This window comes from Pteropus medius, unplaced genomic scaffold (assembly GCF_902729225.1).
Source record: "Pteropus medius unplaced genomic scaffold, Ma_sr-lr_union100, whole genome shotgun sequence".
Taxonomy (NCBI): domain Eukaryota; kingdom Metazoa; phylum Chordata; class Mammalia; order Chiroptera; family Pteropodidae; genus Pteropus; species Pteropus medius.
The window spans coordinates 18261675-18288372 of record NW_024351073.1 but is presented as its reverse complement, the minus strand read 5'-3'; the positions used below and the strand labels follow the sequence as shown (position 1 = coordinate 18288372).

The 26698-nt window shown below is 38.2% G+C and overlaps 1 protein-coding gene across 3 annotated transcripts in view; it reads right to left on the bottom strand.

Annotated features, from left to right (window-relative positions):
- DNAH5 (dynein axonemal heavy chain 5) overlaps positions 1–26698 on the bottom strand; it is a 226859-nt gene that overhangs the window by 120905 nt on the left and 79256 nt on the right. For 2 of the 3 annotated variants that reach the window (XM_039842769.1, XM_039842767.1), the window contains exons 18-32: positions 25817–25982; positions 24888–25127; positions 23125–23315; positions 22949–23036; positions 19863–19996; positions 15874–16075; positions 15084–15319; positions 12801–13019; positions 11095–11157; positions 10549–10787; positions 9574–9814; positions 7207–7406; positions 4460–4613; positions 2773–2936; positions 228–384 (exon numbers count right to left, since the gene is read on the bottom strand). In XM_039842769.1, coding sequence (XP_039698703.1) covers positions 228–384; positions 2773–2936; positions 4460–4613; positions 7207–7406; positions 9574–9814; positions 10549–10787; positions 11095–11157; positions 12801–13019; positions 15084–15319; positions 15874–16075; positions 19863–19996; positions 22949–23036; positions 23125–23315; positions 24888–25127; positions 25817–25982 — 2694 coding nt within the window. The remainder of the gene's footprint in view (positions 1–227; positions 385–2772; positions 2937–4459; positions 4614–7206; positions 7407–9573; positions 9815–10548; positions 10788–11094; positions 11158–12800; positions 13020–15083; positions 15320–15873; positions 16076–19862; positions 19997–22948; positions 23037–23124; positions 23316–24887; positions 25128–25816; positions 25983–26698) is intronic. The other variant, XM_039842768.1, reaches the window with a different exon arrangement.

Below are 26698 nucleotides of genomic sequence, written 5' to 3'. Positions count from 1 at the left end.
CGATGCTTTCCTAATCATAAACTATTTGTTATTTAAATCTACACTCTGGATAGTAAGAAATCACATCGTTCTGAAGGTAAATCGGACTCAAAAGTTTTTTAGTCACCGGCTGAGAGTCAATAGGCAGGGAAGTAATCCTTTATAAGCACAACACAGGAGAGACATTCAATAAAGACATTTGATCCTCAGATACGGTCATGGCTGGCCAGCGGTTAGAATAGGCAAACCTTTTCGTGGAACTTGACGGTTTTAATGTTGTCAAACACATTCAGCAAATGGGCTTGTATAGTGTGCGTGTCCGATGCCTGCCCCAGAATCTCCAGAAGGGCAGGGTCCGAGACGAAGAAGAACCGGGGAAAGCAAAGCCGTTTTTTCTCCAAGTATCTACGCGGGGAGGAAAAAGATAAGTGTTCTAAACACACAAAGCAGGACTCTCTAAGAATAATCTAAATGGGAAAGCGGGGAGTGTTTTTGAGGTAATTATATTTCCCCACGTACTATTCGATGGTTTTTTGTTCGTTTGTTTCTTTTGTTACTACTTTTGCCGAGAAGCATTCCATATTCTGATGGAGCAACTTTTTTTTTCCAGAATTGTTGGGAGAATTTCTTCACTTTTCATAAGTGTAATGTATACATTTGACTTAATCTGAAAACTCTTGTACTTCCTTTGTAGTACAAGGAAAAATACAAATGTGTTTTTTGTTTGTTTGTTTGTTTGTTTGTTTTTATTTGCAGTCGCAGTGTTGTGTCAGATAAAGGCTACATCTCACTTGCGGAATTGTGTCTTTAAAAACCCAACGAGTCCATCGCTGAAGCAGAAGCAACATCCAGCTACGAATGAGCTACGTGAAAGGGCTCCGTTCTCCGCCAGGAGGTACCAACACCGACCTGCCCTCCTTTCGGCTGTACTTTTGTTTCTATATCTGCTTAATTTTATGGTGATTCTTTATGTTATGGATTTTTTTACTTCCGTTGTTATTCTCATACCTCTATCTCTGTAATGTTTTGTTTTAGCTTTTTACATTCCTTACCTTAAATATGCTAATTTTATCATTTTAAATATCCCAATTCTTCTTACTTAGGTAACTTTGATTTTTATTCTTAATAACTTACTCTCCAGTTCCTATCCCTTCGTGGCCCTCCTCACGGCAGACTAGTCTGAATCTGCTCAGGATCCAGGTCATGCTTCCTACGTGGTTAGACCAGGATGGAGGGAAACACGTGGAACGGGACAACTAACCCTCTGTGTCAAAGGAGAGAAGCCAACTTACACCTGATTTGTGAAGACGCTTCCTACCAAAGCAGACCCTTATCGACATCTATGGGAGGGTGTCATTTTTGTGTAAACATTAGCACTCAAGTGTTTATACTGGGCTTACATATTTTGGCTCATAATCCTTCTTGGTAACAGAATCAACAGCCAAGGAGAGCTCAATAAAAACTGAGTAATTTTAGAGTAGATTTTTCTCTGAGGAGTTGCAAAATAATGCCAAAATGTCAAGTAATACCGTAGGATAGTTCAATAGCAGAAAAGAGAAAAATTGAGAAGGGGGTGTGTGTGTGTGCGTGCGCACGCATCCTCTTGGTTCTGTTTTTCTAGTGAACCCTGATCACTAGTTTACCCAAAATTTCTCCAAATGTACTGACTATTCTAAGGAGATTAATAACTTAGAAGAAGAGATATTTAAAAGCCTGTGTATTTCAGTAAAACAAGTCCTGGAAATGTAATGAAGAGCTTGGTGACTATAGTTAATATACTGTATTGCATATTTGAAAGCTGCTAAGAGAGTAGATCTTAAAAGTTCTCATCCCCAAGGAAAAAAGTATTGTAACTACATATGGTGGCGGATGTTAACTAAACTCATTGTGGTGATCATTTTGCAATATATAAAAATATCAACACAATGCAATATATATATATGTATATATATATATATATATGTATATATTTATATATATATATATATATATATATATATATGTATATATGTATGCCTTACTGCTAAATTGTACACCTGAAACTTGAAACTTTCTGGATTTCATTAATTAATGTCACAATAAAATTTTTTTAATTTAAAAAATAATAAAAGTAAAATATCAAATCATTATGTTATATATCTGAAACTAATATAATATTATATGTCAATTATACCTCAATTGAAAAATAAAAATTAAATAAAAGCATGTGTAGATAACTGTTTTTACAACATTACTATTTAATGTATTTCTACTTACATGATTTTATTTTGATTAGCCAAAGGGGAAAAAAAGAAATATATTTATTACTCTCACAATTCACCCAGCCTCTGTAAACATAAGAGTGTGTTTATGTCTGAGTGTCTATGTATATTGATAGATGTGTTAGACTCTCATTTCCGTATAATCTTGACTATTTGTGTAACTACACACTGTTCACATTGTTCTTGGTTTACTATAATGAAATATTTTGGTTCTTCAGATGTTTATACAAAAAAAGTTATCGGAAAAATAGGTGTATTAATTTTTAAAAGCAAGGACCATAGGAGAACGTTTTTACAAGATCTTGTCCAAGTGATGGAAGATGTCTTAAGTCCTATAATCCCAATATCTGACAAATCTAGTAAATGCTTAGAGAGATTAGAAGGCTTCAAATTATCAAGTTTTATGCATGCAACAGTGTTAGACATGAGTTAAGTCTCAGCCAAAGGACACCAACTTGGCTAATGCTGTCTGGTCTCTCTGATCCCGTCCACCTCTAGGATGCTGAGAGCCTTCGCAGAGCCAGCGGCTTACCCAGTAAGAGATTTCTGGCATATTTCCAACTGGTCCAGCAAGTGTGGTAATAGCTGCCCCATGGTCTCATCTCCGACACAACACTGCACCACATTTGGCATTTCATGTGCCCGGTTCATGATCTTCACCCAGGATTTATCGATATTGGAAAAGCGCTTGGCTTCCTATGAGGACGAGGTAACAAAGTACATTGGATACGTCTGCAGTCTCAAGAACAGAGCGTCTCACACACCTCCTGCTGGGGGCAGGTTTCTAACCAGTCTGGACACCCCGGCTATACCTGCCTAGAATGCCGCATGCATTCTAGTTCAAGTCTCCCTGGGCCTTTTGCAACGTATCACCCCATTCTTAAATAAGAATCTTCAGCTCAACTCTGATACCCCCATCATGTTAACTAAAAACAGGAAATAGATATAAAAATAATAATTCAATACGAGACAATCTGGGGAGGAAAAAACACTCTCAATTGTTTTTACCAGTTATCTCTAAATGAAGCGAATTTTATGTTTGTCTATTTTATGCTTTTATGTTTTTATGGTGGGCTTTGAATTGCTTATGTATTTAGAAAATAATCATTTAAAATAAGATATAAACTTAATTTCAGTATAACCTTAATATTGCAAAAATTTTTAAATAGATTTTTTTCAGGAAAAATGGAAAATGCACAGATTAATTTGAGAGAGTAAGTAGAAATAATTTTTATTTTCTTCCTTAAAACTTTCTGTATTTCAGCAACAAGCATACACTCTCAAATGTGAAAAATAAGAACTCCCACTTAACTCCTTCAATACTGTATGTCCGAGTTTCCACTAAGTCTAATTTGAGATTCTTCCCCATCCATCAAGAAGAAAAATATGACCAAAGAGAAAAGCAAACTTAAATTCAAATTCAGCGTATGGATGAATTTCACTGGTAGCCAAAAAATAAATCGGCTGATGGATCTGTCCTCTATAATTAAACTGAAAACCAGCCAAAAAGAAAACTAGGACACTTAAGTGAAGAGAATGTTCAATATAATCATGCCTCTAAAACTCAGTAACATTGTTAAAATGTTATATTTTTGCAATCTAAGGTAATTGAATAAGAATTCTTGAGATTTGGTTAAAAAAAAAAAAACGTTTTTTAAAAATATCTCAAGATACACTCCACATACACCTAGTGAGATGATTACAATTTGATGAGAAAAACATCCTCAACATCTTGAGAAGAGGCCCTTTTTGTTTGGGAGCTTTTTTCCTGCAGATTTCCACCCCTCAATTTTCCAGCGCAGTTATAATTGGGTATGTTGTATAGTGTGAGTTATTTTAAACTGTCAGTAGTAGAAGAGCAAATTATCCTACTATTGTCAAGATAACTACTCCATAATTCTACACTCTTCCAGATTTTACCTTCAAATCATCTGAAGACATATATCAATTATGCAGGCATTCATTCTTCGTTGGTTTTTTTTTTAACCCTCCACTCCCTATGAAATCTCACAGTTTTGTAGCGTTCTGACTCTGATTTTCACGCCCCTTCTTTCCTATAGTTACTCTCTTTGAAAAACGATTCAACAGCAATAACAAAAGATTGGGCAAGGGCTGGCTCAAGAGAGGTCAAAATATCATTACATTTTAAAGGAGTTATTCGTTATTCGATAGTTCTCTATGTGAAAAACCTGACGATATCATAAAGAAAATTCTAAAACCTTGGGAAGCTGCTTGGCAATGTCTCCTCCCACAAAGACGGCTTCTAAGTAAATCCACAAGTTTTGCACCATCATCCAGTTCTCAATGATGTCTGTTGAGTTGGAAAGTAACTGCACCCATTTCTGAATCTGGGCTTTGAATGGCATATTGTACCTAAAACAAGAAATATGTTCAGCATTTAGGTTTTTTTGAGGTTTCATTTTTATTGTTGTTGTTTTCAAACTAAAAAGATTTTTTTTTCATCCTAATTTTTACCTATTTCTTTACAACCTTGATTATGTCACTGACTTTTAAAATGATGCTACCAAGTGATTCACTCATCACCATTTGTTGGGCATTGTCAGACTTTCTCCTTTTTGATCCAGAGAATGAAGAAGTGGGAGACATGCCACCTAAGGAACAGACCAGGCATTCGATTTGACTACAACCAGCTGCCACACTGGCAGAATTCTGGTCATGGTTGCTACCGACAACAGAGTAATACTCTCCAGCATGAGTTTCTGAGTCCATTCCATGGCATCCCTAGTTTTTCTTATCATATGGAGCAATGACAGAGCCATTGGTGGAAGCCAAACACTAATTCCATTTTCAAATATGATTTTTGGAATCTCTCTTCAGCCTCCCCTCTTCTAGGTCTCCTTCCTACTTCCTATTCACTCATGTCCAACCTCCTCACGTTTGTAGGTGTTACGTGTGTGAGAAGGCGTATGCATCTACGTGTATACCGACGATCCACGTTTCCACCTCTCCCACAGTTAATCTATCTTCCCTTTCTTCCTCCTGAAGCAGAAACCGACTGTGGTCTCCCAATGTCTTTTTCTCCTTCTTCTTTAGATAGAGAAGCCCATTTCTGGATATATACCCGTCCAGTTAAAATACTGAATTTCCCAGCCTCCTTTGCAGTGGTCCCAGGACTCAGTTCCACATCAATAGTTCTCTGCCTTAGCTGCACATTGGAATCATCTGGCAAACCTGAAAAACCACTGATGCCTGCCTCAGTCCCACCTCCAAGACTCTGATTCAGTCAGTCTGGGATGTGGCCCAGCGGGTGGGGTTTTTGAAGTTCCCTAGGTGTGTCTAGTGTGTCCCCAAGGCTGAGAGCCACACTTCTAGATGAAAGGAAAGCGTCAGCATCGGCTATAAGGGGGAGTGTGGAGGAGGAGGCACACAGCTAGAAAAAGAGTGAAGAGTGAGCCAGAAAAAGCTTGGGTGGGTCCCTGGTGATATGGTGGAGCCCCCAATCTAACCTGAACTATCAACCTTGGAGCTCCTTTTACCTGAGAGAGACATAAGCTTCAGTCTTGTTTAAGTGATGTCATATGTGGCACTTCTGTTATTTGCAGAAAAACTTAAATGTTTTTCCCTATCATTGTTTCTCCTCTTCTCTTTCTTCTCCCTTTCTTAATCTCTCCAGCCCAACAATGTAAGGAATTGAAGTCTTCCCAAACATTAGTCATACTAGTGAATAAAATTTTAATTTCCATATTCTTAATTGTTAAACAGATTGTTTTAATATTCCATACATCTTTCTGGGGCTTTGTCTTTATGCTTGTCACTAGAATGTAGTTCTATAGCAACAGAGGTCTTTGTTTTATTCACTCTTCTATCCATAGCACCTAAAAGAGTACATGGCACATAATAGATGTTCAACAAATATGTGCTGAATACATCGTGTTCCTCACACAATTCCGTCAGTGGATTTGATGACATTGGTGAGGAAAGTGTCCCCATCCTTAACACAAATGATGTTACTTGATTTACACATGAGACTTTTCTAGGGTTTGTTATACTCCATCTGTCCCTCATTCTGGTTGGGTATAAATAGTACCCAAATTCATAAAAACTCACCAAATCCTAAGTAGTTCACACTCAAGGTTACCAATGGTCTAAATCTCTAAAGCTAATTTTATATTCTGTATCACTTATTTCAAACACTTAGGTGTACCAAGCAAATGGAAAGAAGAAGAATTTTTATCAAAACAGTATTAAATAGTTATTACTTCCTATATTAAAATTACAGATACACATATATGCAGAGAACAGAGTGGCATTTCAAAGATAACACAATCCATATCTCGATGGTATCCACATTTTACACAACTACCATGTATCTGAGAAGATCTTGATGAACAAAAATTATTTCAGAAAAATCAAAGAAAAGCAGTGAACCAAGGAAATGTAAGTTCTGGCTTGCGTGGCCAAAGCATGCATGACAGCTCGCTGTCACTGTCAAGGTGAAATGTGAGAACAGTATCTGTCTGCATGGCTTCACTTTTCTTTATGAATTAAATTCACTCTCTCTTGGTCTGCCACCTCATTAAAGTATGTACACAGCTAAGAGTTTCTAGTCCGTAAACTTATTGGCAAAAAGGTTTTCCAAGTAAAATGAGCATTCTAAAAATCAGAATGACTTCCCCTCCACCCCGGGACTCTGGAGCCTGTTGAGCTATCTACTGTGTGCTGAGGCTTGTCAGCAGCAAAGCTGAAATGGTCCACAAGATCCAGGTGGCTGATTACATGCTGCATTATTTCGTCCAACTGATGGTCTCAGACGTATTCCACAAGCAAAGGATAATGAAATAAAAACAGTATTACGCACGCTCTGCCAAAGGCTAGAATTAAAACAAGTATTGTCAATATTGAGTAAGTTGTATGAGACAGTGTTGCATTTTTTTAAAATCAAATTCCCTTGAAACGTTTGCTATTATGGTTCTCCAAGCCCCAGAAAGAGATGATGTTTTCCTACCTGTTGCTCAGCAGGGAGCCCAGTGCCACCAAGCTGTCCTCCATGCTGGCAATGACTTCCGAGGTGCTGTCTCCTCGCAAGAGGAGTTCTCCACGGGTTTTAAAGCTGCCAAATGTGAACGTTTTGCTGTCCCACTCGTTAATCACCTGCTTCAGTTTATGCTCAATGTCTCTCTCTTTCACGGCGCTAATGCAGATGTCCTATTAAAATGGCAAGCGCTCATTTATTCACGTGAAAGTCACACATCCTTCCTGAACAGTCTAGGTTCTTCGCTCTCTGATTCACATGGATCTATAAACATTCCTATTTCCAGATCTAAATAGCGATATAATAAGTGGTGTTTGTGTATGTAGACAGAGATTGGGGAATAGAGATGGAGACAGAGACAGTACTAAATAACAGAGCCTTCATTTGTAAAAATTTCCCAGCAAATTATTCCAGAAAGATAATGGAAAAAAATATGCAACAGTGGAATATTATTCGACCATAAGAAAAAAGGAAATCCTGCCATTTATAACAACATAGATGGACCTTGAGGACATTTGGTTAAGAAAAATAAGTAAGACAGAGAAAGACAAATACTATATGGCATCCTTTATATTTGGAATCTAAAAAAACCGAACTAGAAAAAACAGAGAGTGGAATGGTGGTTACCAGGAGCTGGTGAGGGAAGGGGAGATCGTGTTTACGGTCCAAACTTGTAACTAGTAGATAAATAAGTCCTGGAGATCTAACGCACAATCCAGAGATTATAGACAACAAAACTGTATTATAAACATTAAACTTACTAAGAGGCTAGATCTTAACTATTCTCACTCCAGGAAGAAATAATAATCATATGATGAAACAGAGGTGTTCTAAGGCTGCAATGTAATTGGAATACAAATGTATCAAATCAGTATGCTGTACACCTTAAGCGTACATAAACTTATATGTCAAGTATATCAAAATTTTAGATTTGATAAAAAATATGCAAGAACCTTATAGATTTTGAAACTTTAAACAAAGACTCAAAGTTTAATGTGTCTCTGATTTTAACTCTAAAGTCAAATCGGTCCAGTGCAAGGGGAAGGAATCAGCAGAAACCTGATTTCTTCCCAACTCTCCTCTGCAGCGTTATCTTCTCCTGGACCATGAGTCAAGTCCGGTCCTTACCCTCTTCTCAAATTACACCCCCTCTCTGGGTGAGCTCGTCTGTGCCCGCACGCTTACTAACCCTTTCCCTCCAGGCAAGACATATCTATCTGCCTACCGGATGTCTCTGTTTGGATATATCAAGGGAACCCCAAACACAACTAGTAAAATAGCAAACTCAAATGCCCCAAATCAAGCTCACAATCGTTGTACCTTGTCACTCAGCCTGATTCCCTTCCAACATTCCCTAGCACAGTGATAAGCACCATCATCCATCTAGATCTCTCAACAAATCTAGGATTAATCCTCGGCTTCACCCCTTGTTTCTCCTCCCGCATTCCCTCCATCGCCAAATTCTACCCAGTTTTATCTCCTAAAGATCTCTTCAATCTTTTCACTCCTCCCTGGCTTCACCACCTGCTCCCTCATCCAACACACCATGATCTCTTGCTGGGATATTCTTATAACCTCCCGAATGATTTTCCTATCATCTCTCCTTGCCCTCCTCCAATCTTTTCTCCACACAGCTACCTACTACTAAAGAGCGAGCTTTACGAAATGCAAATCTAACCATGGCATCCTCTGCTCAAAACGCATCTCCCAGGTGGTTCCCCATTGCTCCAAAAACCCAAATCAACAGAATGTTCTAGCCTCTCTCCACCTCCCATCCTCAGCTGTCTTCTCTCTCCCCCACCCCCATCGCCCACACCTACTCTGGCCTTTTTCTGGTCCCCCGAACACACCTCAGACCCTTCACACATGCTTTTCCATCTGCCTGGCATTGGCTTTTTTGCACTTTCCAATCTCCTTTCCGAGGCCCGAGCCCCAACACACACGTCCAGTCCCTTCACCCAGCAAGTCATGTGCATGCACCCCCTCTACCTTTTTGGCCCTTCCCCCTATCTCTCAGACAGATCAGACCCCTTTACTGTAGAATCTCTGTAGAGCAACACCCTTTTCTTCCAATGGTGTCTACCACGGCTTATAACTATAACTTTATTTGTATAGATATTTAATTAAACAAATTATTGGATGAGCTATGAATGCAGAAATGCAACCCCATTTGTCACATAAACATTCGTTGAAGGCATTAATGGCTGAAAGCCAGGAAGAGAGTTCTGATGGCCCTGGCATGGTTTACTGATACAACATTCCACAATGTAGAAATACCATCAAATAAATCCCATGAGACCTTCCAATCTCCCACCACGGCATACTGTCTATTGTCTGTACCTCTATTTCCTCTTTGTATTTCAGAAGAGGTGCCTCCATGATGTTTCTTAACTTAAAAGTTTCATTCCCCACATCCAGACTATGCCCAGTGAGAGCGGCTATCCTTTCCCAGTGCCTGCCCATCATGGCCTTGCTGGCCATATGCTCCAGCAACGGGCAACACTCGCTGAAATCATCGATGGTGCTCTTCAGATCCAGAAAAGCCTGCCAGTCCTTCGAGGCCCGGGGCAGCTTCCGACACCTGCGACAGGAAGCCAACATGGAAGCCCATTCGCATAGGAGCCCAGGAGTCTCCAGTCCAAGAGTGTCTGCCAGCATTTCTATCAAAAATGGTCGATTTGAATATCTATCATATTTTTAAATCCCATAAGTCAGACGACGTCTGTTAATATAATGTATTTTTATATCACATACAAGTACTCCTCCCAATCAGGAAAGAAATTGTTTCAATCCTTCATAATAATTAACTAGATAAAATGCATTATTTTAAAGAATAGAGGTAAATCCCAGGTCAATTCAATCCTACGAACACATCTTGAGACCTACTAAGTACAAAGCTGTATCAGGCTGTTAACCAAAAAATACAACCAATGATCATCCATTTTCTTTGGGTTCAGTACTTTATTTAAAGGATGGAGAAAATATGGGGTTCTTGCTTTTATCCCAGGAAATCATCCAACATAAACTTCAGATGTTTGATAAGTATTAAGATAAATAGAGATCAGCTCCCTCCAAGATGTAGAAAAGCTTCTGACAAGATTCATCCAGGTTTAAAGGATGTGCTTGTCTCTCCGTGTACACACGCTGGGGTAATTAATAAGTAGCACTTGACAAGGGTGATGTCTAATGGACAAGAGCAATGCAGCACGATGTGCTTTCGAAACATCTAGACTGAGAAGAGAACTTGACAGCAAACAGAGAAGAAAGCATTTGAGGTTCCACAGCTCTGGGCATATTAAGCATTTAATTTCTCACCTGTTCTGGAACTCTAAAAGTTCACTGTTGATTTTTTCAATATTCACTTCTGACCACGGGATGTCGTGATAGCCACTGACGGTTTCTATGACACTGTTGTACAGAGTGTATATTTTCTGGAGAAGATTTAGTTGCTTCTTTATTTCGAGAAGCTGAGGATACTGGGTAACTGGCAGACCAAAAAGCTCCTCTCCCCCGGTATAGGTGATGTATTTTCGGTAGATATTATCAAATTGATTCTAATAAAAATGCAAATGAAAACTCGCCAAACATATTTACGCATTAATAAACATGCAAATAAAAAAAAGACATAAATTGGCATACGTATATGATCTGTGAGCACATGTAAATAGAAATACTAACCGAGTATAATTAACTGCATAGCAACCAACTCCAATTTTAACTATACTAAATCATATTTTTTAAATGTAAGTACACACTATATTCTATGATAAGACTTTCTATGTTAAGGGAGGAGGGCAGTATGTGTTTAAAATACATTAAGGTTTTAGTTGTTTAGAAGGTCATAGAAATTAAAAAGATTACCTGAAACATGATCAGCCTATCACTGGCTTCCTGGGGTTTCAAGTCACTAGCCATTGGGCCATTCTGAAACAAAAAGTTAAAACAAATATAAAATAGAATGAAGTGTTTGTATGTAAATTTCATGAGCTCAAAATATTTGAATATCGAAGTTAGCTTTCGTGCACAGCACATGTATAATAAAAGACAGTTTTTTGTTTACAAAAATAGGACTTGGGAAAGTGACTCATTTGGAAATATTTTCCAGTCGATCTACAAGTTAATGCCACAATGTCCATATGTCGAGAAATTTTGAAAATTAAAAATACGTAGCATTCATTTCTTAGGTGGCAAAGCAAAGAGTCAATAAGTACTCTCTAAGAAGCACATATAATCTCTGGCTTTGAACTAAAATACTAATGCCACAAAACTCACAGATTTCACCATTCTAATATCTATTTGTAAAGTGACCTGTAATTTTGACATTCCAATCAGGTTCTCCTACATCAGAACGCCTCAAACGTGTGGGTTTCTGTGCTTTCTTCAGCCATGGAGGTAGTGCAGGAATCCAACCAACCACCTAACAAGATTAACCTACTTTGTGGTTTGGTGTACTGCTCGTTAATAGATACAGATTCTACCCTACTGTACGCTCTACGTATTTCCCTTCTTAACGTTATAATTGGCTAGAAATAGGTCTCGTTACACAATCTATCCCAAGCAGAAGATTCTGCACTGAAAACTCAAAAATCTTTGATTAAATATGAACTCCATCTGTCCTGTCCATGTTTGTGTCTTCAGCACCAAGGACAGTACCTGGCACGTGCTGGGTGCTCTACATTATTGTGGGACTACTGAATGAATGCTGTGGAAAGATGAATGGTGTAACTACACATAAAGAGTGTTTGTCTACACGAACTTAGAAAGCTATCAAACAACTTCAGTAAAAGACCAAAGATACAATATGAACTGTCCTTTTAAATTTCCCATTTCCTGTTGAAATTATTCTGGATGAACCGTAAGGGGAAAAGACTGTGAATGGGAGATGCCTTTGCTCCCATGAGATGAAGCTCCCATTCCCAAGGACTTTCGTTATATTTGATACACAATCTTTAAACAACTACGTTTTGCATCCACACCCTCATATTCCCAGTTACGATGTCTGGATGCGAAAGCGGAGCAGGGAAGAAGGCTGACAGGGAAAAGTGGAATCGTTTGAAATACAGTGTTGGGGGAGAGCTGTGTGGATACCCTGGATGTCCAGGAAGACGACGAGTGGGTCCTAAAGCAAATTAAGCCCGAGACATCGCTGGAGGCGAACATGACCAAACTGCAGCTGTCCTGCTTCAGGCTCATCGTGAGAGGGCAGGAGTCTTTGGAAAAGACAAGAATGCTGGGAAAAACAGAAGACAGCAGGACAAGAAGAAGACCAGATATGAGATGGTTTGATTCTGTAAGAGAAGCCGTGGGCGTGAGTCTGCAGGAGCTGAGCAGGCCTGGTGGGGACAGGACTCTGTGGACATCACTCATTCCTAGGGTGGGCTAGGCCGGAGCCACCTTCCAACAGCATTAATATCACATACACAGACATTGACATTAACAGACATGTGAGCACACACACACACACACACACACACACACACACACACATACACATTGTACATTGCCATTTTTTGCATACTTTATTCATTCCTCACCAACAATACACACAGAGAAAGCTAGAGCCGTACCAAATCATAGTCCAAGTAGAACTGGTGACAGTCTCGGACAAAGACCTCCACGGTACTAATAAGCTCTTTCCTGAAACTGGGCTGTAGGGAGACTAACTCATTCTGAACTTCACTGGCATGAACCAGAAGCTTCTCCCACGCATAACGCAGAGTATCAACTTTGTCCATCTCTTCCTTCGCTATCAGAAGGCCGTATTTGTTAAGCAGGGCATAGGATTCCTGTGCAAAAGAAAAAAATTGAGATTTCTGTCAGTCAGATGCATAAATCTACACACAGTCACTCATTGAAGCATTAGAAAAGATCATCACAATAGGGAAACTGGCCAGAAAGTTCTAGTTACTCTCCTTGCAAACTGTGAAAGTTGAAGTAAGCAACTGAACCCCTAAGCTGCAAAACAGGAAGATCCTCTGGCTGTTTCACAGGTTTCCCGTGACTATCAAAAAATATCATTTTAAATGCATTTTGAAAACTGAAAATCATTATACAAACAAAAGATATTTTTACTTAGGCCCCTAAATTGTATTTGAATATTACAAAATTATACCGAGTAAATGAAAAACATAAAACATTTAACTGCTAGTTTGAGAATAACAAAATAAATCAGGGTTTTAACTCTATCCCATTTCACATTTTTAGTAAGAGCTTCCAAAATGAAGACACCGAGGGTGCTCTGGAATCAGAGCCTGGGCCACGTCAATGCCCCTAGGATGCAAAATCCTGCACTACTCTCTTGGCTAGATTTATGAGGTAGAGGTTGGTTTTCATGAGAAAGGATTTCCCTTAAATATCCCTGGCCCCTTCTGCTACCACTGCTCCTCCCCATAGAGGTAGAATGGATATCTGATTGTTACTATGGGGAAAAAAATTGTTGCTCTGGACAAGTATAGCCCACTGTGTCTCTCCATCTTTCTTCTTCCTGCCTTTGATTGGCAGCCCCATCCAAAAAAGAAGTAGAGCAGGATTATAGAGAGACCTGTAGCTTTCCAATGCTGCCTCTGATGGATGAGCAAGTCTTATTCTGGGGTTCAGCAGTCACAAGCGCACAGTGGGTGTGTGTAGGGTGGGGGATGGGGTGGGGTCTAATGGGAATATGGGAGTTATACACTAAATCATGTCTTCTGAATAATAAAGATTGTATTTCGATCTTGACTACTTGACTACAGTTTTGTCATAACTCTCAGGTTGGGAAAAACAGGGTCGGTAGTTTCAGGGGCTCCTCTTCACTCCCCAGGGACTCCCCTGGCCCTACACAAAGTGGGGGCTTTTTCCTGGTGTTTCAATTCCCAGGAATCACATGGTGGACCATGTGGTTTCCCTGACCCAGCACAGGAGAAATACAAATGTGCAGTCGTCTGCACCATTTTCATAGTAATTTGAAATTTTCCAAAAGTCAAAGAGGAATCCAGGAAATTTGAGACTCGAGTGTGATCCTGAGCATAAGAGTTTAAGCCCAGACATTCAAGTTATGGTGTGAGAAAAAGATAATGTTTTTATGTCTGGAATTGTTTTAATGCTACGATTTTACTTGTCTCATTTAAAATGATAAATAGTGACCCATTCCTGATAAAACATTTTCATTTAGAAAAGATAATATAAAAGCAATGTGCAACATTAATCAAATTGCATAATTTCTTTGACCCTCAGTTTCCTTGTGTGTAAAGTGGGAGTTGCAGTAAGGATTAAGTGAGTTAAGGCAGAGTTAATACATGACTGTACACGATTAGTGACCCATCCGGGTCCTGTTTACCAGCTGATATTTGCATCCCCAACTGTTGGCTGGAGGGATCAAGCTACCTTCTTCCCTGAAAAACTGTCCTCAGTTTAATAGTAGCTTTTTTTACAGGGAGAGTATGGTCAATGACCAACAGACTCGGGGGTATAAAGGGCAGTCCCTATTGCCGCAAGGTGGGACCAACTGTGTGGTACGACTCATACTCCAGAGGTTCCAGTGGGATTGGGCCGTAGTCAGTCTACAGCTGAGATGACATCATCACTTAGGTCCCCGCAACCCGACCTCATCCTTTCCTGTTTCCCTTTCTCTCGTGAACACTCATCAATAAATCACTTGTACAGAAATCCTTATCTCAGGCTCTGCTCTTAAGGACCGTAATGACATGGAAGGGACCAGAACTGGCCCACAGAAAGCACCGTATGAGGGTTAGACATCACATTGTTCTCAGGTTTGGCATCCGGTAACTCCACTCCAGACATGGTCTACATTTCAGCTAATATGACCCAACATGCGGAGATACTTCCATAATGAACAAATTATTTTCAGTTACCTCGATAGGTCCTACTTGAAAGTCAATGGGAATTTGCTGCTCCTTGATTTCCTTCAGTGCTGCCATAGCAATCCGAATATCATCTAGGTCTTTAATTGGCCGATTCAGTTTCTTATTGAATTCTTCAACAAGGGTAAAAATGTTTTCCATCTCACTCCTGTATTTTTTGTTACAGTGACGGCCGATGACAACCACCCAGGCCTTGGTCTCGGCAGTCAAGGTAAACTTCAAGTCAGCTGTAAAACCCAAATGTCCACAGTTCAGTTTGAAAAACTTGAACCAGGATGAGATGACACAGTACGACACAGTACAGATGTTTGACAGTAAACACTTTGCATTTTGTAGCCCTCGAACACATGAAAAAATCAAACTAGAAAACAATTCGTTTTTCCCTAGTCATTATAATTTATTTCAAAAAGCTTGTTTTCCAACAATTGAAAAAATGCTAAAAAAAAAAAGAAAAAAAAGTACATAGCGAAACCACTGGAGATAAGCCTCAAGTTTGTTACCGTTATTTATTAAAGGGTAAATTTTAAACCCAAATATAACATCCCCTTTCTCTGAAATAGCATTTATTTTCAAGGTTTAGCAGCACAGTGTTCAAAATGGTCCACAATAATTATGCAGAAGGGAATTAAAAATAAATCTACAAATTGGTGTTAAAGCCTGAGGCCCACAGGAGTGGAGTCAATCTTTAAGATAGCTAGAACTCTCTGGAACACTAATGTAAGTAAAGAGACAGAACAATACTGCTGAATCTTTATGGCTGTCTGAAAGAAAACGAACCAACCTGTGTATAGAGCGATGGGACCCACACAGATATATTCAGGCTCAGCATTGATTTTTTGCTCTAGGTTTCGGAAATAGAGAATCTGGGATTCAAATTCAGAAAGCGAGGGGTTTTTCATAATAAACATCATAGCGGTTTCTTCTTTCTCCTTTTGCCAAATGTGATTGTAGCATTTGAAGCAATCCATGGATGCAATAACATCCTAGGATACAAATAACAGACCTGTGTTGAGGAGGAAGGGTCAGAACTGGCATCACGCTGTCAGGGAACATTTGACAATACCTGGCGGTTCCCATGGATTCATTAAAATGTTTAATTAGTGAACGGTGTGATTGGCTGGAAATGCCACAGAACTAGGACTATGTACAATCGTGTAAACAGTAACCCAGGACTAGCAATAGTGAAACTAGGACACCCCTAGCCAAAAGAAGTAGGGGACAGTTTCTAGAAACTGGAAAAACACAGAGCCCATGAAGACTCTTGTGGACAAGGCCCTCTTGACTGGAGCTAAACTTTAGGTCAAAAACCACAGCTCAAAATCATGCCACAGGGAGTGCAGCGGGGAAAAAAGTTCTCTGAGGTCACTCTTTGGCCCCACCCCTCAGTTCTCCTCCAAGACTTTAATTGGTAGAATCCACTAGAAGCCTCAGTGGAAACCTATTGACTTGTTCCCTAAGTCAGAGAGTGGAGACTAAACCCAGAGGGGCTCAAACCCCACTGAAAGACTGCCCAGGTTGCATGAAATGTATAAATTCATCGGAGAAGTACTGACATCTGTGTGACATTAAATCTTCCCATCCTGGAGCATGGTGTTTCCAAATCTTTCTATCTTCTTTTTAATTCCTTGTTAAGTTTTAGAATAATCTACATAGAGACTCCACATACTTCTTAGCATGTATGTATATACATATACATATATATGTATATATACATATATATACACACATACATATACACACACACACACACACACCCCTAGGTATTTTTCACTATTTTTATAACGGGCTATAGATGGCATTTACATTTTAAAAAACTGATTTTTTAACAAGCAGTCCTGTTTGCTACAAACTGTGCTTCTATAAGATGAACTGACTCACTAGCAGATGATAACCAGGGAATGAAGTCAGTGTAATGGGGAGGTCACATGACATAAAATGTTATTTTTCCCAGCCCTCTGTTCTGTTGTAGCTAAAGCAGCAAGCCGCGAAGGGGCACGATTCTGTGACACGCCCTCTCTACCTCTTCTTTCTCTGGGCCTTTTTAATGTCTGCTTTGTTTTGAGAACGTTCTTTGCAGTTCGACCTGCCGTTCGTATATTTTATCCTTGTTTCTGTAACTCAGCAGCTTCGATTGTTTCTTACACCACCTACTACCAAGCTTCTTGCACCTTTTGATGAGAAGTTCCATACTTATTCGAGTGTTATTAAAGAGGTTAATATTTTACGATGATTGTTATTGTTTTTATTGCTACTGTGGTTACAAAATTTCTTAGGTTTCGTGTGTCTGCCTCATTCCTGTTTTCCTCATAATCCTTATTTTATTAAATGTGCAACTTTGCAAAACAGGATTTTCAGGAACACATTTACTGCATTACAGAAGAAACGCCTATAATTATCTTTCAACTGACTACTAACTTAATTTTCACCAGGCTATATTATTTTTCAGATTAGCCTCTTGGATTTACTTGGTAAATAATCATACCATCTACAAATAAATAAAGATTTGTCTCCTCATTTATAATGTTTATATGTCTTGGGATTCAATTTATTCCATTGGCTTATAATTTCAAAGTTATATCTGCATGCAAAAAATTTTGTAAACTGAGACTGAATTAAAAAGGTAATTACTTTAAAAAAAAATAGAGCATTACAAACGGCATCCTAAGTGGTCTAATTATGTTAAATAAATCACACCAACCTGCACCAAAACAACAAGTAGTTTCACTCTGACTCCCATTACGTAGCTAAAACGTGCCTCTGAGTCTCACGTTTAATGGGTGCTGAGATTTCCCACCCATTAAAGCGCAGAAAGCTAAGCCTGCCACTGCTTGTCCCAACCACAATGTGTCCCCGAAATGTTGACATAAATACCCAGAATGCACTACGATAGCAGATAAGACATATTCACAAAGTTTGAGGGTTTGGAGAATAAATTACAGATGATCGAAGACCCTTGGATATAGGTAGAAATTGCAGAACCCTGAGTTATTTCAACATCCGAGTTTATAATATTAAGATATATTCAAACTAAATAAGTTTTAGACTCTCACTTATTTTATCTCGAAGTGTCAGTCTTTATTAAATTGGTACTTTCTGGAGTGGAGATAAAAGGAAAAATTATGTGAACTACGTATGTAGAACTGTTCTCCTTCAGACGTTTCTTCCCCCAAGGTTATTTTCATTGTTTGGTCCAGCTAGCTCATCATTTCAAGCCAAGCAATGTTATAAGTTAATGACCAGCTAGTGAAAGAGCTGGATGTATGTCAGGTTTACATTAGAATCCAATCGGCTATGGCAAGAGGAAAGGGGCTGGATGCTAGGATGTTCTGTGGTTGGGGGAAAGCCATTCGGAGGGTCTGTAGCTGTGGAGGGCTGGGCATGGCTAGCATTATGACCACGCATGCGTATTTTCTTCCAGAAACAATCTGGCCATCCTATCAATGCGGAAGATGTCCTTCGAGTTATTCTAAATGCCAACCCTTTCTATTATTTGAAGGAAGACTAAGAACTGTACACATCCTTCATAACATAAAAGTAAATACAACAAAAATGACACAGAGATAAGTATTTTGTTGCCAGCATTATGTTATTATTACTATGTCTTACCCTTAGCTTTTCATAATAGAGGCTGCTTATATTCAGAGAAAGTAATGTATCTTATCATTGATTTATTTCACTGTATTTTCCATGATTGCTAAAACATTGGAAAATATATCTGATTGCTTATTATCATTATAGAATACTCTACTTAGCTTGATCATTTAGTATAGAGCTTGATAAACAAAGCACGAGACAAATATTTGTTAAATTAAATTACGTGAACACTGCCCTTAGAACAAAATTAAATACAGGAACTTCAATATATTAAGAAAAGAAAATTGAAAATGCATAAATGCAAAAGCTTCCAGTCCCCTCGGGGACACATTAAAATTAAACTTAATATTTCCTCACATGGTTACGGCAATGGTAGCCTTTCAAAATGCTTTCAAACAAATAAAATAATTCTATCAAAACTAAGTAATAGAAAAGATGTATTTACTGAGTGATGACTATTCCCTCAACACATTTTTAAAGAGGCAACAGATCTTAGCAGCAATATAGATGTGAATATGGATTTATTTAAGTAGAAATTGACTTCAGACTTTTGAATCTTTTTGGCCACAAGAACGGATTTGTCTGAATAAAAAAGGAAAATCTGAGAAAAGAGCAGGTAGGAAATAAAAAAGTTAACCCGACTTTACATCTATGCCCAGTGCAAGTTTGTATTTATAATACTAATATTTTCTTTACTTTCGGTATTACCTGATTTTCACATGGCAATATACATAAATTTTCATCTGATATGTTTTAAGATTCCCCTGACTATACAAATATGAAAAGTCGACTGTAAATCTTATTCTCTTTCAAATGTACTAGTATCACTGATTCTCTATGAAGTGAATTATACCACCAATCTGACTGGTGGTTTGAGACACATCGAACTTTTTAATGCTCAGATTTATTTGTACTAAATAAATAAATAGGTTGAAGGCATTAAACAGAACATAATATAAAACATAGGAATAATAGTTCTCTTTTATCTTGCAATCGAGAATGAAAAATCTTTAGTTAAACAAACATGTGCTGAGAATGCACAAGATGCCCTAAGCCAGTCACTGAAGGCACAGTGGGTAAGACCCGGGCTACATGTAGGATGAACTTGAGATGTCAGTTCCACACAAGCACAGGCTGTAAAGGGAAGGGCTCAGGCTACACATCCCCACGACATACCTTTTTGATGGAGCTGATGATTGTGCTAAGCACAGAGACTAATTTTACAATTTCTTTGTTGTCAGAAACATTCTTATAATAGTTCCTGGTTTGCACGGGAATGGGTAAATTTACAGATGCTATCTCAAAGGTATCTAAAAGCAGAAAAAGAGAAAATTTTATATCAACAGCATAGGACACTTAAAAAGAGGAGAGGATCTCTGTAATGGTAAAGTAAGGACCTTCGAAAATCTTCTTTATAAAAGCAATAGAAAACAGTGGGAAAAAATTGTCAATATCAATTCTTCAGAACTCTGGAAATTCACCAAAGCTTTCAACAATCCAAGGAACATTTGTTTATTCCAGAAAAAAAAAATGTTAAATCTCAGTTAAAAACAGTGAGTTTTGGAGTGTTTTAACTTGCTCTACTCCCATTGTCCCGTCCCTGGCTGTGCTGTACCTTCAAAACCCAGCAGCCTTGCAACCACTACAGCTGTGAAAACCACAGCCTAGCAGTCACTGAGGGCCCAGACTAGGTTTGGAACTCCTCAAGAAGCCCCATATAACTGTCACTATTTGACCTGTCTGGACACTCCCTGGAAAAGCCCCATTTGAAGAGTTTCTCTTTATAAGACCTGACTGAGAACTCACTAAAAAAAATCCCTATCCACAAGGCATATGTCAAAAAAATGAAAAGCAACAAGTATTTAACTTCGATGTTGCCTGAGGCAATGATATTATTTGAAGCAAACAAGAGTTTGGCCAAAAAAATTACAGATCTGGGGAATGAGAAGTCCACAGAAGGCATCGTAAAGCTCTGACATTTTGCTGGGGCTCTGGAAGGTCACACATATGTACAGAGCTGTGCACGTGTCCAGGAACGACTGAAGATGCCCCAAACTTTTAGCTCTGGCTGAACTGAGCCTTTGCACAATCAATAAAGAACGGCTAAGCAGTGTTGAAAACTTCCTGGGCTTTTGGGATGCTGCAACACACACACACAGTGTCCCTAGGCAAAGGGTGGAAGATTTACTGGTTCAAAGAATCAAAGGAAGTCTCTTTGCAATCAGTGGTTGACCACTAAACTCGTCATGCAAAGATTACGGTAGTATACGCCACAGGAAAGGCCAATTTTATAGAATTAGTCCAGGAAAGTCATTAAAGAAACAAACGGTAACACCACTACCTGGGGAGAAGAGAATCAGATTCTCAGAGTTGCCACATTATATATTCTTGAAAATATCAAGTTTTCAACAAAAATTAAAATTGTGAGACATGCAAAGCAACAGGAATGAAATGCCTTCATACAGGGAAAAAAGCAGCCGATAAAAACTACACATCAGAAAGTCTTACCAGTGAACAGACTAGACGAAAATTTTAAATCAGCTATTCTAAATATGTTCAAAGAACTATAGAAAACCATACCTAAATAATTAAAGGAAAATATCAGGATCGTGACACACTAAATAGAGAAGATCGATAATGAGACAGAAATTTAAGAGAGAAGCAAATGCAATTTCTGGATGAAAAGAACAACAAATTAAACGAAAATCACGAAGGGCTCAACGACAGATTTGAGATGGCAGAACAAAGGATCAGGGAACTCAGGGATAAGTTTCTTAAGATAAAAAGCTATGTTATTTTTTTGAGATATGTCTTCTTTCTGAAAACATGTCTTTAAGGCTATAAATTTCCCTTTCAGCACTGTTTTAGTGGCATTCCATACATTTTGGCATTTTGTGGTTTCCTTTGCATTTATCCCTAAAATGTTTCCTAATTTCCTTTGTGATTTCTTCTCGGACTCAATGATTACATGGGAGCGTGTTTTAATTTTTACATATTTGTGAATTTCCCAAATCTCCTTCTGTTACTGATTTCTAATTTAAGTCCACTATGGTCAGAGAACATACTTTGCATCACTCCAATCCATTTAAATTTCATTTTAATACTCTTCAGACTGACGGATATTTAGCACAATTCCTAGAAAAATCATAACTGCCTTTTTTGTAGAAATTAACAAGCTGATTCTAAAATTCATATGGAAATACAAAGGATCCAGAATAGTCAAAAACGATCGTGAAAAAGAAGAAAAATGTTGGAAGACTCCCACTTACTGTCTTCAAAACTTACTACAAAGCTATAATAATTAAGATAGTGTGGTACTGGAATGGTAGGTCAATGGAATAAAATCAAGAATCCAGAAATAAACGCTTACATTTACATTTATGGTTAAAAGATTTTCAACAAGGGTGCCAAGAAAAGTCAAACAATAAAAAATAGTTTTCAACAAATGATGCTGGGACACCTGAATATGCACATGCAAAAGAATGAATTTAAAACCCTACTTCACTCAAAATGGATCCCAGACCTAAATATAAGTGCTTAAACTATACAACATTTAAACAAAACACAGAAGTAAATTTTCATGACTTTAATCAAAGTAATGGTTTCCTAGATATAAAATCAAAAGCACCAAAAAAAAAAAAGTTAGCTAAATTGGATATAAAATTAAAACTTTTAGACTCTAAAAGATACCATTAAGAAAGTGAACATATTTGAATATATTTATAAAAGACAATCCACAGAATATGAGAAAATATTTACATACAGGTTATATATCTGATAAGAGATTTATATTCAGAATACACAAATGACTTTTATCACTCAACAATAAAAGACAACCATTTTTTAAAAACAGGCACAAAGAATTAGAATAGACATTTCTCCAAACAAGATATACAAATCACCAAAAAACATATGAAAAAAAAAATACACAATATCATTAATCATTAAAGAAATGCAAATCAAAATCACAATGAGATACTACTTCACACCCATGAGAATAGCTATAATCAAAAGGCAGACAATAAGAATTGTCAATGAGGATGTAGGAAAAAAGAAGAGCCCTCACCTATTGCTGGCAAGACAGTAAAATATTACGAGTGCTTTGAAAAGGTTTGGCATTTCCTCAAAATATTAAAACATAAAGACATCCTACAACTCAGCATTTCCACTCTTGGGTATATATCCAAGAGACATAAAAACATATTAGCTCAGTAAACGCTAGTTTACAGTGACAAGTTAAAAAGCACTAAAAGAACATTTACCTGGAGGTTCATTAAATCTCATTTCAGCATCAGAATCACTGTCTTCGTTATTCTGCAAAGCAGCCATTTTCCTTTCGTGAACCTTTTTCTATAATATAAAAGGATATTTTTCAGCTCAGTCCCCTTCGTAAAAGCAGCAGCCTCCCTATGAAATAATTTCTTCATCCTGCACTCACCTTGGACAACAGCTCACCGCTCCACTGTCCAACCCCCTTGGTGACGCTGACGACGCACTCCACGGCTTTGTTCAGCGTCTGCTGTGTGTCCTCCAGGGCAGGGACCATGGTGATGTTGGGGATGGCCAGAGTAATGCCTGCCCGGAAAAGGGGCCGACTCTTCGACTTCATCTGAGATGCACTGTTGCTGTCTGGGGTAGATGCATTCATTTTCATTTAAAACAGGACTTATTTCATTATTAACCAGAAAAGTTAAAGCACCTAGAACAATATATAATAGGTATATAATCAGACAAACATTTGTTGAGTGAAGAAATGAATGAAGGAAAACTACTGGAGGATCTAGTTTTGCTCCATGGAACAGAGAAGCTCAATGGAACCCAAACCGTTTTCTGTTGATGACAATATGTCCGTACACCCTCCGTGAAGAGTACCCACTGTGTGCAATCAGGCTTAATTACGCAAACTCTTACCTAAAATATTGAAATGGTACTCTCCAAGTAACAGGATGCCAATGAATTAGTCAAATGTAGAATAAATAAGCAGGGAATTAAGAGAAGCCATCAAAACGTGCCAAAGTCAAAACAAATAATGAGTTTGGAATTTCAAATAAAATATATGTCTTTCCTACCACAGTGTATATAATCTGAACACAGAACAATTAAAAAGTGGAGAAGAAATAAAGTGTAACTCACCATTTATATCCCAGAGGCTTTTAAAGTTGGATATAGGTATAGAAATAGGTATAGAAATATGAATATGTGTGTGACTTTATAAATATAGTTGAAAATATCCATACTATACAAAGTTGGGAAAGAAATGTGATTTAGTATTCAGCATATCAACCAAAATTTGATAAGTTCTAATAATATCCCTATGTCAAAGAAAAGGACTATCCTGCATTCTGAAATGAAATAAAACTTAATGAACCATGCCACCAATCCAAAACTTCTTTGTGTTTCCACTTTTATTTATCGACTTTTAGTTAAATATTAGAGACACTTTCTCTTAAATGCCAATATTCAAAATAAATTAAAGTTTTTATTATCCTATTATTTTTCCATTTTTAATTACTGTTACTTTTTTACTATTTTTAATTTAAAATTTAATTTCAGAACTTGTATAGATTTGATGGATTTTTGTGGTCCATCTGGGAAATGCAACACCTGTTTCTGAATTGTGCTGAGGAAGAGATGATTGTATTGAAAATGAGGAAACCAGCCGGAAAGGACTAAATTGACACAAAATTAGTAAAAATTTTCTGCTTTGAAGAGCATGGCATTAATAAGCTCTCTCTCACTTTCTAAACCTGGCTAATCACCTAATAATTTAACAATGAAATTTTCTTTCCATATATCTTCTTTTTAAAGCACGTATTTTTTTCTTTCACTAATGCATCTTACACATTTTCACCGTGTTACAAAAAGATTAAAATTGATGCCGACTATTATGTGTTTTTAGTATCGAAAGCTAGGCAACCTTCAGCAAATTACTTAGCCTCCCTGTGCTCTGGTTTTCCCAGTTTCAAAGTAAGAGTATGATAGTATCTACTTTATAGAAATATTGGGGGAATCGAAGTTCAGTGTATAAACTTACAAAGAAGCACTCAATAAATGGTGGGTGTTTTAATTATTTAAACCTAACAGGAACACACGCATGCGCGTGCGCACACACACACACACACACACACACACACCCCACCTCATCCCACCCCAGCCAAGTATGCCAGGCCAGCCAGCAGGCAAACTCTGTGGGAATATTACCCCGGAAGTTAATGGAGCTAGAGGCGTGAATGCGCTTGCGGATGGCCTCCAGTGTATTCCTGGTGACTTTCAGAAGAGCGTCCATGTTCTGGTGATTGAAATGAGACAGCAACTCGTGGGCCTCCTCCTCTAACACCTCAGTCTCTTTCTTCTTTCTCGTGATTGTCGTCAAAGGAAGGAGGCCTGCACCGGCATTAAGGGAAGATGTCAAGGTGTCTGAATGGCCTTCTTCTCTTTTTGCTGTTATAAGATGAGAGAGATTGAGATAGAGATATGAGAGAGAGAGAGAGAGGGAGAGAGAGAGAGAGAGAGACCATATAGTACAATTAAAGAGAAGGAAATTAAGCTAAATTATATGCACATTTGATAACGCTTAAATGTCACATGCCTTAGAAAGTGAGGTCATCAAAGGATAGGAAGAGGAAAGTGGACTGATGGTGGCTTCTCCTCCTCAGCGTGAGGAAGCAGGGGAGAGGCCAGAGCTATCGCTGAAAAACGAGGCTTGGCCTGGTGCTCTCTCTTCCACCAATGGCCAAAAATCCTTCGGGGAACAGCCTCCCTTCTCTGCCTCTCAGTGTCCTCATCTCTCCCACAAAACCTTTGTTCAGGTGTGGATATACTCCAACCGGAATTCCAACCCATAATCCATCCTGCTCTGGTGGTGAAACCACACACTCATACCGAAATGGAAAGACAGCTAACAAAGGCCAATGCAAAGTATGTTTGTAGAGTTTAACAAAAAATAATGGAATTAATGACATAGAGTCATTACAATAGGCTCAAAATCATAATTTCAGATCTATAAATGTCCTTATTAAATTGGGAGAGTGTTTATAAAAGTGTGAAATTAATTACTAGGTAGAAAATTAAATTTTAGTGTTTAGTAATGTCCTAGAAAAACAGAACCCTTCCATTAAGCCATCTATTACCTGAACCTTTGTTTTTTGAATCAGCACTATTCACATCGGATACTTTTTCACTTTCGTCTTTAGATGGAACTTCCACATCCAGCAACACATCTATTAGCTCATTGACTGCTTCCTCTACTAATGAGCTTTTAAAGTGTAGGGTCTGAGCACCATTTACACAAAGGTCCTGTCAAAAAAAAAAATTGCACAGCATCACATTTGTTTATCTAGCTCTTGAAAGCACATCAGTAATGGTAGTTATGCTGCAGGTTCAGCCTCCAGATGAGATTCTGGCCTCCAGGGATGCCTGGCCACGCCCCTCACGCTAACCCAGGCCAGGCATCCTGTAAAAAAATGCATTAAAGACAAGGGAGGCAACTGGAGAAGCATGGATGGACCAAAATTACACTTACTTCTCCGGCAGTGGAAGAAATAACTCCAAAAGCCATCAGCAGCCTCTTATGGAGTTTCCTTCATTTTACGCAAATCTGCTCCAGGCAGCCTTCCTCACCTTTGCCAACAAGCCACGATCAACCAGAATTAATTTTAGATATTCCCCTCCCCTCCATCTAGATTACGCATTTCTCAAGAATGGGATTTAACAAAGATAAACTAATACGATTGAGACACTGTGATGAATTCTTTAGGAAGATAGATAGATAGATAGATAGATAGATAGATAGATAGATAGATAGATAGATAGATAGATAGATAATAGATGATGGATGGATGGATGGATGGATGGATGATGGATGGATGGATAGAGATAGATAGATAGATGAAGATGAATAATATGGATGGATGATGATGGATGGATGGATGGATGGATAGATATATAGATGATAGATAGACAGACAGACACACACACAAATACAGACACGCAGACAGACTCATAGACAAACA